The following is a 12,541-nucleotide window of genomic DNA, read 5'->3' as shown; positions in this document are numbered from 1 at the left end:
CATCTCAAGTGACCGTTCCTGTCGATCGGATAGACAGATTTTATTACCTTGTTTGGGTATACGCCGCTGCTGAAGCAGCGATGCACCGGGAAACTCTTAAACCGTGGTCACTTCACTACAATGCATCGTATAAAAGAAAACGTGCAGATACTATCTCAAGTGTCTCTCTTACTTCTATGACGGTTCTGTCATGGTGTTAACAAAAAAAAAAAACAAAAAAAAAACGAAAAAATCTTGGCACCAACCTTTGAAGCATAGATATGTATATGGCAAACTTGCTTCGAATATGGCTGAAGCATGCCCGCGGGGAATTCTGCTATCATATATCGGCAGCGGACACCGTGTTTTTGTATAATGCATGAGCGGTTCGAAGTTATTCTTTTCTCCGAAACAACGAACTACCGCTAATGAGTGTCTTTTGGCGTTTGTTTGCTTCCCAGGTGGTTAATTGAGAGCTCCAACAACTGGGACATGGGCATCTCCTCTCTGTTCTTCGTGGCCACAGTCGTGGCAGAGCTTTTTTTCTCCTGTTACCAGATGGATCTGGTCTGTGGTCTGGGATGTCGTGTGAGAGCCACCTTTCAAGCGGCCATCTTCAACAAGGTTGGGAACTTCGCCTCTGCGTTACACGTACAGATGCGCATTACTGCCAACTCTAAAGTTAACCGACTTAAACATTTTCTGTGCAAAGGGGCCGAATTGCTTGATCTATTTAAATATCTGTTTGCTGTTATAAGTACTTCTTTCCTCGTGTTCTTGGTAACTCTAGATACATCTGACAATCTAGCGTTATACAAAAGACATACTATAAACTAGAGACGAAAGATAGAATGCAAACTTATTAAGCCGCATTACTTCAATAACCTCTCTATGCGTAAGCTGATATCTGTTTTGAGCAGAACACAAAATATGCTTTAATTCTGAGCCAACCGCTCCTTGCGCGGTTTAGAGCTCGCCGATCCTCGCCGCAGAAGAGAGAAACCAATGGGAGGTGGTGGAGATAGTGACGTTGCGACGCCATGGCAACGCTCAAGCCGTTCCTCCGCGCGTTTTTCACGTTCCGAAGGACGTGGCGTTGGGCACGTTAAGTCCGTGCTCCGGAGCGCGAGAGTTTGGCGCTCCTTTCACGAAACGGACAGGAGTGCCACCTAAGACTGACACTCGAGCGCGCTCTTCGTGCACCGAGAATATCTCGGAGAGCGAGTGACTTCTTCGCGCTCCGTGACGTCACGTAAACAAACAAGATGGCTGCGCTTCTGTTGAGACCGTCGAGACGAAAGGCGTAGCCGGACCGCAGCCCCTCTTCAGTTGATTAGTGCTTGATCCAACAGGTGAAAACGATTTGATTTGAAAGCCAAGACAGCGATTAGCGTTCCGAAAGAGGTTTGTTCGTGCATCTCGCCCGAAAAAGAAATTCATCTAGCAGACGGTAGCGTGCCGACAGCACATCGACAGAAAAGTTGTCGAGCTGGAGACCATTCGGACCACTCTTTCCCTTTTATGATGCTTAGTCCATCAAATAAAGATAGTTTGATTTGAAAGCCGAAAGGTCAGTGAGCGTTGAGGAAAAGGTTTGTTCGTGAGTCTTGGCTGAAAACGAATTCATATATCGAACAAGCGTGCCGATAGCTCGGCGACAGAAACGTTGTGACGAAAACACAGTCAGACCGGTGCCCTGCTCAGAATGCTGAGCCCAGCCACAGAGAAATAAAGATACTTCGATTGGAAAGCCGAAACACCAGTTAGCGTTGCGGGAAAGGTTTGTTCATGCCTACCGCCTAAAAACGAATTGACGTGCTATCGAACGACGGTGTGCCGGTATCGGCGCAGCTTCCGTCCCGCTGCGAGACGGAACCGACGGAACCAGAGAATCTCTGGCAAATTTGAGGGTTTCCTGCGTCGACGAGCGGGTTCAAGAATGTTGCCTTTAATTTAAATCGGAACAGCATGCATGGCAAATAAATAGATCGACCAAGGTAACCTTCCACATATGTGCACGAAGCGAGTCTTCAAACCTTTCAGGAATATTAAAACGTTCGTAAAAACTTCATAACGTCGCCGTCTCTTTTGCGTTAGGCTCTGCCGCTCCGCACAGGCCTAATTATTCATCTTCGAAATATTTTCGGCTTCTGCCACCCGTATCCACGGTCTGAAGGAGCTCGTGTGGCCCGTCGATAGTTTCTGGCCGTGTTCCAAAACTTGCTCGACCTACTCTAGGGTAAAGGGGGTTATCTAAAACCTATCCGCGTCCAGCGTTTCCCCGTTTTTGTTGTCACGTGACATAATCCGCCAGAGGGTGGGTGTATCTCAAAACGTCCCATTCACGTTTGAACCTTGCGCATTTCGTCCTATTTTAACTTGGTCCGCCTCGTTTGAACCTTCTCATATGATCCGAATCAGGTTTTTCCCAACTGGGCCCATTCTCATTTTGCCCGTTATCTGAAAACGGACCATTCGCATTTGAACCTTGCGCATTTAGTCCTATTCTCACTTGGTCCGCCTCGGTGGAACATTCTCACAAGATCCGAATCGTTTTTTTTTTTCGCAACTGGATCCATTTTTATATTGCCCGTTCGCGCAACGACCGAATGGGACTAGCTTGGCAGGCTTCTGTCGTCATTATGCCTTAACACACGAAGTGCGTTAAGAGCAGACAAACTTGCAGGTCGTATAGACGGTTTACACACACTCCAGACTACAGCTACGAGGTAGAGGGGCTTAGAGCAATAAACTGGTGTCCCGTTCACCATGCAAAAGTGACCCCGACTTGGCTGCCGCCATGTTGTTCAATTTTGACCACTAGACACGTGACTGTACAAAATCCTGAGCCGTTTACACAAAAGTGAGCCAAGATTTGTATTGCGATCGCTGTAAAAGAAAACAAGATAAACTATTTTTTTTTAATACTTTTGCCCCAGAGATCCGTGTCTAGCTCCGATAAAATTCCAAAATACAGCATCGAGGCTCACGGCATCTAGCGGAGGCATGGCAAGTCTGCCCGAGTTTTTGTCGTAAAAGCACTTTTGGGACTTAAAACCAGCCAACGAAACATAACTTATCTCGTCGGTATACTGCTATTAAAGGCCAATAGGAAGTTATTTGAGCGCATTACTTCGTTAAAATTATAGGCATAAAACTATGAGGTCACGTGTCTAAGGGTCAAAAATGTGCAACATGGCGGCGGCCAATTGAGGGTCACTTTCAGCTGCTAGTTTGTCAATCTAAGGTTCAGATCGAGTCGCGCAAGGGCTCGTGGCGACATCTCGCAGTACTATCTCACAGTAGTTATCAAGCAAAAATGTTATGTTTTGACTCACCGCTAAAGATCGGCGCTGTAATCGCATCCAGTTTTGTCTCGGTGGACGTGAGCGGTATCGTTTCAAGGGCGAGTTTCCCAACAGTGTGTTTTGGTAACGTTCGTCTAAGCTAGTACGCTGATTCTAGCAAGCGACCCTTTTTACTGACGCGCGTCTACAAGCGGCGACACCCGAACTCGTCCAGATGATGCGGCTGTCTCCCACGGCCAAGGTGGCCAACCCATCGGGCTACGTGGTGTCTATCCTGGGCGTGGACTGCTTCCAGCTGGCGGTGGCGACGTACATGTTCCCCGTACCACTGGCCGGTACCCTCCTCCTGCCTTTTCTCCTGTACATTCTGTCTCTCAGGGTGGGTGTCTTGCCGACACTCTGCTGCGCCGCCTACCTCCTCGCCATCGGTCTCGTGAGCCTGCCCACGTCAAGGTTGCAGAACTATCTCTGGGTGAGGACAATTAGGTGATACGTTGTCTTTCTGGGTAGGCTAAGACCGGCTAAAGCAATCACGCACACAAAAAAGCGCAGAGGATCGCGGCGTCTTCGCTGTACGTGATTGATTTAGTAAGTGATTATCAAACTTCCGAAGACAATGAGCGCCGTGACGATGCATTTTGGTGCTGCTTGATTGTCTCCATCGGGTCGTCGGTGGAACGTGAAGTTAAACGAAGTTTACACTCGACACAGGCCGGGGGGGGGGGGGGGGGGGGGGTGAGGGGGTTCATACAAAAGGCAGCCTGCAAACACGAGTCATCGCGATATACGTGGTTCGAATGCCGCGTGCCCAAGTTTCCTCCTTTAACTCATTGCCATGCGGCATTTGAAGCACGGATCCCGCCCTAACTCGCGTTCGAACCTGTACGCAGTCTGTCTTTTGCTTTATATATATGAAGTGTGACCCCGTCTCCCGGGGTCACACTGATTATACCATCATACAAAAGAGAGTCTGCATACAAATTCAAACTCGAGTCACCTCACACTGCTGATTCATCATACAAAAGGTACTGTTCACTGCCGACGTCATGGCAGGATTATCTCAAAACACGCCTCAAGAACGTCTGCTTCTTTCATGTATTTGTGACTGAGACATGTCTGCAGAAAGCTTTTGTATGACCAATATTATGACAGGACCGTCTTATAAGAAAGATCTCAGACAGCGTCTTTTGTATATAATGTATTAGCAGTGGTACCGGCGGCCTGAGGTTACTATGAGGCCAAGTTTGGAACTGCTGTCATGCGGAGTCTAACCAACGCTATAGAAGAAATGAGTCGTGACAACTTTTTTTCTGCGAAACGCTTTCCCTCCAGTTCCTCCAGTTTCGGGCTAGAGATGAGCGCCTGAAACGGTTCTCGGACCTGCTTTCCTCCGTGCGACTGATGAAGATGTACGCTTGGGAAGAGGCCTACGAGGGCAAAGTAAACCGCGCACGAGGCGTCGAGTTGATTCCCCTCTTTTGGATCAACGTGCTGGACGGACTCATCGACTCGGTCTGCAGCGCATCCAGCTCTGTGGTGCGTATCGCACCTTCTGATTTTTGACCCGTGCGCTCTAAAGCCGTCGTCGCACCTCGTACAAAAGACAGCCTGGAGACAGTCTGTCAGGCCTGCTTCTTCCTTGTACGAAGGTCCATTGGTCATGCAAATAAATGAGCAGTCCCGCGTGTATGCACAGTCACAGCGATAGACTGCCACACGTCATGGCGAAGCCGTTAAACATCGACGACGCGTCGCAACGTTACTAGATCAAAGTCAGTTGACAAGTTTCCTAGAACGCCTAACGCCTTTCCGTGGCCCCTTTTCGTGGCGCCGGCGCTGGGTTGCGCTCGCTACACTATCAATGATGGACAGAAGCTGCGGAATCGGTGGAACGTTGGATGCAGACTACCTGAAAGGAATTCTATCAGAATGGTAAACATAATGTTTGCGCCAAATACAGCGCCCAAAAAGAATGTCGTTCGAAAATGAACCTTCTTCGTTGTCCGTGGAAGCGTTGACGCCGGAGGCGCTGAATGCTATCCGCCTGTAGAGTAACTGCGTATATATGCTCCGCTTTCGGAGCAGAGTATCGCAATGCTGCTCCCAGGATGGCCACGTTAGATCCAAGGCCGCACTGCGGGAAGCGACGGTCGCTTCTTCAGGAGATCCGGAGACGCGGATGACGTGGTTGTGAGGGGGCATGCTGCTGCGCGCGGAGCAGAGAAGATATAGTGCGGCGACAAGCCGCGCTTGCGCCGTTATCTCGTCATTTGTCTCGTGTTTTTTCTCTATGCCTTCGGTAGAACACAGTAGCCGACAAAAACGTCGTCCCTTCGGTAAGCCGTAGCTACACGCGTTGATGTCTGGCCCTAAGTGCCCGGATGTGCCGTTCGCGTATTACTCCGCGAGCGCCGCAGACGCGAGCAACGCGATCGTCCTCCGTGTCGTCTGCTTCCCACGTTTTAAACACGTTTTAAAACAACGCGATTATACTGTAGTGAGTGGCTACACATAAGATTCAATGGTCAAGGAGCCTTCGAGTTCGTTCGGTTTTAGTGTAGGATGTATTTTTCGCAAACGCAAAGCGAGAGATTTGCTCCTCCCGAAACTCGGTGCCCGCAAGTTCGCTTTCGCGCATGAAGGTTGGATCCTGTTCGGCGCACGTGAACGCTTCTCCGCCAATACGGAGTTGGCGGCGCAAGGAAAGGGAACGCGATACTCTGGCTCCACGAGCAGACCCTACACACTTATTTTCTCCGCCCGCATCTGCATGCCCGCGTGCAGGCAACAGGGAAGAACCGATTTCAAACGCCGCTCTTTCGTGGAGCTTGTCAACTCGGATAGATCTAGTTATGTTACCCTAAAGTGCGTGAACAAAAGCGTTCGGAACGAAATGGACATATGTGCATTTTGTTCTAAACGCTTTCGTTTCTTTTCTTTTTTCTTTTTTTTTTCCCGCAGCGCGTGAAAGCGCGTCCCCTGCTACAACAGCATGTTATCGTCAGCCATTTTTGTTCTTTCATTTAGCACTTGCAGTGAGACCCTACGCCCTACTAAGCCAACTGCACCATCAACAACTACAGCATCATCAACAACTACAACATCAACAACGGACGTTATTTACATCTATCGCTGTAAGATGTACGCTTCGAATATATCTCTGCGGGCAGCTTTTTTACAGCTGATAGCTTACGGGCTCTTCCCATAGCTGAAAATGACGTCCGTTGTTAATGATGTAGTTTCTGATGTTCTATAGTTTGCAGGGCAACGCCACCTAGAATAATCGAAGCCTGGGCACTAGAATTTCGACGTCATCGCAGTGAGATCGAGCGAAGAGACGGATTGGACACGAGTGCTGTGTCAGTACTCGGCTGGTCCTCGTGACCAATCAACGCGTCGAAGGACGCTGGGTGTCGGTTCGGGTCCAATTGCCGAATCGGCGCCATCCAACTGTGATGACACTTCCTAGAGGAAGAGGGAGGCGTTGGGAAACTTTCATTATTCTAGATGGTGTTGACTAAGGGCGTTTGTCGTCGATGTTGCCAAATCTTTGAAAAAGAACGCCCTCCGTCTGCGGGCGTTCTTAGCACTGTCAATGTGCTACACTAATGTGGTATACACTAAGAAAAGAACGAGGTTTTTTTAGTATAATAAAACTCTGTTGTTGCCTTTGTTTGTTTTGCCGATGATACGGGTACCTTCTGTTCATTTCCCAAAAACTTGTGCTTTTGATGAACGACATAAGCCCTGTTTTTCTAACCGGTAGGCTTGTGTCTGTGTATTCATCTAACAGAACCGCTTTCTTATTTTGACCGATATTTGCCGGACATTTCCAGTTATATATTACCAGAACTTTTAAAGTATGCATACTTCTCTGTGGTATCCACACATTGTCTGAAATCCATCTATTAGAAAGAGTTAGCGATAGTCGTATTGCAAGTTGTCTTAGACGATAATGACGCCGTCACTGTCCTGAGTGTGCCAGCTTGGAAGGGTAGCAACTGGCTATTGGTAAACTAAGAGGGTTTTCAACCGGTGTCTCAAACGCCATTCCTTCCGTAGGAAATACACATTATTTCGTGCACATTGAACATTTTGCACGTAGCTGGAATGGGCGACTGCACACCGCTCACTTCATGTGCGTGTATTTTCGTCACTTCGCTTCCACTTTCAGCTGACAATTATCCTGTTTGCCACCATGGCCATCTTCGAACCGAATCGTTCCCTGACAGCGGCCACGTCCTTCTCGTGCATCTACATCATCTACACGACGGACATAATCACCTCTCAAGCAGCCTCAGTACTCCGGAGCAGGAGTCAGGTAGGGGCGCAGATCACCAATCACCGACGTGGAGTATTGACATCTATAATAATAATCATCATAATCAATCCATCAATAAATCAGCCAGTCTTTATTATACAGTGCCCAGGAACAACTTTGAAGTCTTGGTGTTGGTACACTGGTGGATAAAAAGATACATTATACACATTTCTTGTACTACCTAATACTATCCCTAGTGAAAAAAGTCATTTGTATGAGAAATTTCTTGTGTCCAATAAACACATATGAATCATACAAGATATATAAGAACGTATAAGAACATATAAGAACCATGTAAGAGCTATATAAGCACTATATAAGATTTATATAAGAATAAGAACCATATAAGAAACTTATAAGAAACTTCTCACAAGTTTCTTATATAGTGCGTGTAGGTTCTTATATATCTTATATAGCTCTTATAGTTCTTATAGTTCTTATATGGCTCTTATATGGTTCTTATATGTTCTTATACGTCCTTATATATCTTGTATGATTCATATGTGTTTATTGGACACAAGAAATTTCTCATACAAATGAGAATTTTCAATAGGGATAGGCAGTACAGAAGTAATTAGTAGAATAAAATAAAAACGAGGCAGTAACAGTAGACACGGAACACAAGACCGCAGGACAACGAGTGCACCACCAGAAGGCACGCCAGGGCAATGACAAAATTCAGACATAACAAAGCCATTCAGCAATGCTTATCGTGCACGGGCAAGTTTTTAATAGAAAGGACAAACGTCCTGCAGCATGGCTGGAAAATATCAAGTTTTTCACAGTAATGATTCAAACACTGTACCATTCTAACAATTGGGTTAACCGGACTAAACGTTCCAGAAACATAAAGATATGACAGAAGTCGAGTAGGCACACGTGGGACCCTAAAGCACAGTTCAGATAACAGGTTTGGAAAATGGATGAATCAATGCAGCATTTTAAACAAAAATAGCAACTTCGTGTTCTCTCGACTCTGGTGCAAGCTAAGCGAACCAACACGCTCTAACGCAGACTCATATGTTAAACAGTGAACATCCTCCTCTATGTTGCGATATGTTTAAAGTTAGAAACAAAATTTTTTTGCACCCGTTCGATCTCCAAGGAGTGAGTTTTAGAGATTCCATTCCAAACAACTGAGGCATATTCTAACTGCGACTTGGATAGCGAACAGTATAACGTGATAAAATCAGTCGGGTTTTCGAACTCCCTGGTTAAGCGAGAAGCAACACCCAAAATTCGCCATGATGAGCTAACCAGCCTACCAACGTGATCAGAGAAACGCAAGCCAGAATCAGTCATGACTCTGATATCCTTCATTACACTTACTTGAGACAGTCTCCCCTTGAATATTATATGCAAAAGAGATATTGCGAGTTTTTCGAGAGAGCGTCGTGACCTTGGTATTGGGCGGGTTCAAGAAAAGGTCGTTTTCAGAGCACCATCGGTAGAAAGAACATGCATCTTCCTGGAGGCACCTCTTTCCTGGTAGGAGAGAGGTGACTCTTTGTAACTCGCGCACTAGGTCCCACTAGCACCCGCGGCCTTCTTCACGAAGGTAGACTTGTCAGAGGCATTTTACCACGTCACACTGTACGCCCAAGCACAACGACTCACCACTTTTCGCCTTGACGGTACATACTACTGTTTTAACCGCCTTCCTTTTGGAGTGCGCCCAGCACCCTTCGTATTGCAGACACTTGTGACGGCTATTGCTCGCACACTTCGAGACCGTGGCCTATGGGCCTGGTCTTATATAGATAACTTCCTTCTGGCACATCCTGACCCCGTCTTTCTGCTTGATGAGACCCAGCGTCCCCTTCATGATATACAGGAGTGTGGCTTCGCGGTGAACCCAAAAGACACTCTTGTCACTCTGACCCGGACCATCCGTTTCCTGGGCTTCGAGCTTGACACCCACAACGCGACCATCTCCCACACTCCCAAAGAGTGCAGTCCCTAGCTGACACCCTTCAGCTACTTGCCTCACCCCGCCCTCTCGGCGTTTATCAGCGTCTTGCCGGACTATGGGCTTTTTATTTTTCTCTTTATCGAGCTGGCTACCACGTCCTTCGACCTCTTTTTCACACTTGTGTGTCCGGCAATCCACCCCCCTGTCTTGGTTAAACACTTTTGAGAACTTATGGCAACGACTTCCCCACACTGTGCCCCTTATGCCACGAGAGCCCCTGCGCGACTACTTCGCCGACGCCTCCAACCACGGACTCTTTGTGGTGACCCCATCTGTCGCTCTTGGCATCCTGACTCAACTAAGCCGCCTTAAGTTCGAGGGGGAGACGATCGCCTGGACCCTTGCTGCCCTGCTCGCCCCGCCTCGCACCATCATCCATACGGACAATTTTGGCCTACACTCTTAGAAAAAAGGGTACGGATAGTCCTCCCTTACGGGAGGAACGGTCTTGTAACCTATGTTCCTTTAGAAAGGGAGAAACCTTCGTCCCTGAAGCAGGGGAGCAAAGTTCCTCCGTCGCTTGCATCTCAATATGGCGGCCCCGAATCGAGCAAATCGAGCCCAATAAGGCTTAACGAGGACGCTACGTCTCTTGTACGGGACGAAAGCAGCAGCAAATGAAAGCGTAACACGAGCTTTTCGCAGACTGTGTTTATTTCCGAAGTCAGATTCCCCCCACAGGTACAGAAACCTGCGTTTCGAAAGCAGTTACTCAGTCTTCTCGTCAACAGCACTGCGATGTTAAACGGAGACAACCGATACCCAGTTACTTCGCGCACTTTGCGTCTTACCTTTGGTGTTCCTCGAATCACAGTTCCTTCGTCAACCGCACATCACGGAGAAGGGCAAACTCACTCCGCGAAACTAAAAGCCGCTCTCGAAAGAACGAACTCGAAGCCGCTGTTTATCGCGTAGCGTGAAAGAAGGTTAAATCGCTAGCCACCAGATGGCGGGGTCAAGCAGAGTAATTGCAAGTAGCTAGGCTAGGTGGCGCTAGGTACCGTCCAATTCATGTTCTACAAAAAATAATTTGCTTGTTTCAGGCCACTACTGCGCCTGAGGACCCTCTACTATACACACATGCAACCCATACACATTATTACAATCATCAGGTGAACATAGATTAAGCACATGCACTGCTCACACAAATATCAATACAACGGAACACCACACTAACCCGAACACTACACCCGTGCTCTGCGTTTCCGTCTTTTATACTGGTCGTTTTGAACGTGCGGAACTTTTCGGTGACTCCCTAAGCAATAAAAAATATTCCCAGCATGTTGAATTTTTCCCTGCAATGTCATACCTCTGAGAGTATTTTGAATGGCTCAGGGGTTGAATCTCTTATTAAAAAGTAAACGCTCAATCATGCCGTAATTATTTGAAAGCCAATAAATCAAGCCGCTCCAATGCGGTTCGAAGCCATGAGTTTGTTTCCCCACACGGCACGTCGTAGCTTGTATTTCTATTTGTTTTTCTATTTGTGCTGTTTGCGCAGAGCTGCAATTGCCGTTTGAATTAATCTCTGTAGAGCGGATATTCAGTAGCTGGAAGTGATGCTTCACGGACTGAGAAATTGCTTTTCGATCAACTTAAATGTAGTCAAAGCCGCGACTTGCGGCAGGTTTAAGTGTACGGAACTACGCCGTGGCGAGCCCGAAAACTTCTAGCGCTCATCCCAGCGCACCACGGAGGGCAGTTTCTCCAGCAACCGTATAATTAAACAGCAAAATAAAGGGTAGCTTTTTTTTCGATTTTACCTACTATTGTTTTTAATGCCGAAATTCCATACTGTAAATATACGTACTTTACGTCACGATTTCGTACTGTTCAGTCCTTGCCCTTGAGCACAATCGCTGTCGGGGACGAGACAATTCCGACAGTCACATTGGCCACTGTACGATAGGAGCTTCTACTGTTCAGACCATGACTATCCGCACGTTGATCGATTGCACGTAATCCCTCAAGTGGTATTAAACTTTTTAATGTAAAGCGGAATGTCAACCTGCGACACCCCGCCCACTCCGATCACAACCCGACCAGCGGCATCAATGCCCAACAGTTTACGATCTTATCTTCTTGTTACACCACTGATACGCGAACACATGGTCACATCGGCGATAATTCCAGTCTTCTGTTCACAACCCGACACTGTCATCACGATGTTGCAGCTATGTTGCTGACACGCACAAACACAAAACCACGTTGAACGCCGGTTGCACTCGGCATCGGAAAACAGAACCAAACTCAGGGGGGAAGGCACCCAGGCAGCCGGCAGCAAAACCTGCCTGTCTTGGACGCAGTTCCTGCGGTTTCCATAACGTCGAAAACGTCGACACAGTTCCGCGTGCTTTCGCTACTGTAGTCTGTAGTGCTGCAGCCTGCAGTGGCTGTAGTTCCGTGCCGCGCGAGTCACGCAATCCGGAGTGCAACTTCCTATACCGCCCATGGAACGCAAATTGGAAAACCCTGGGAGGCTGCAGCGCCATTTGAATCCCCTGGTATCTGGTGGCTGTACTAAAATCAACATGGCGGCACAGCGAAACCAAAACCAAAACTGCACGGCAGCGCCATTGTGTATGGATGGATGGGCGGTAGCTTGCGCCACCTAGAGTTAAAAATATATATATTGTAGCTTTTTTTTTTTTTTTTTGCCCCGTTTGCGCGTTGCTTTGCGGGGCTTCTGCTGCTTTGCGGCTGGTTTTCGCATTTCAATGCTGGTTAATGTGCGTTGAAACGCACACAAGCCAGCACTGAAAAGCGAGACCAGCAGCAAAGCAGCAGAAACCTAGCAAAGCAACGAAAGTGACACATACACAAAAAATATGCAATGCTTGTCCTTTTGCGTTCATTTTTATTCAACAGACAGTAGAAAATACAGACGAAATTTCTCACTGTTTTGCATACGAGAAACAAAGAAATGAACAACAAAACAGGATAAAACGTTAAGGTTACGTG

The 12,541-nt window shown here is 47.4% G+C and overlaps 1 protein-coding gene across 1 annotated transcript in view; it reads left to right on the top strand.

Moving 5' to 3' along the window:
- The first annotated feature begins 3,504 nt into the window (after nt 1-3,504).
- LOC8042678 (ATP-binding cassette sub-family C member 2) overlaps nt 3,505-12,541 on the top strand; it is a 44,959-nt gene continuing 35,922 nt past the window's right edge. Inside the window, exons 1-3 of the mRNA XM_040501625.2 lie at nt 3,505-3,759; nt 4,620-4,823; nt 7,462-7,608. Coding sequence (XP_040357559.2) covers nt 3,505-3,759; nt 4,620-4,823; nt 7,462-7,608 — 606 coding nt within the window. The remainder of the gene's footprint in view (nt 3,760-4,619; nt 4,824-7,461; nt 7,609-12,541) is intronic.

The sequence above is a fragment of the Ixodes scapularis genome, unplaced genomic scaffold, assembly GCF_016920785.2.
Source record: "Ixodes scapularis isolate PalLabHiFi unplaced genomic scaffold, ASM1692078v2 PGA_scaffold8__174_contigs__length_109621045, whole genome shotgun sequence".
NCBI lineage: Eukaryota > Metazoa > Arthropoda > Arachnida > Ixodida > Ixodidae > Ixodes > Ixodes scapularis.
The sequence above is the reverse complement of the archived record's forward strand: the minus strand, read 5'-3'. Positions and strand labels throughout refer to the sequence as shown.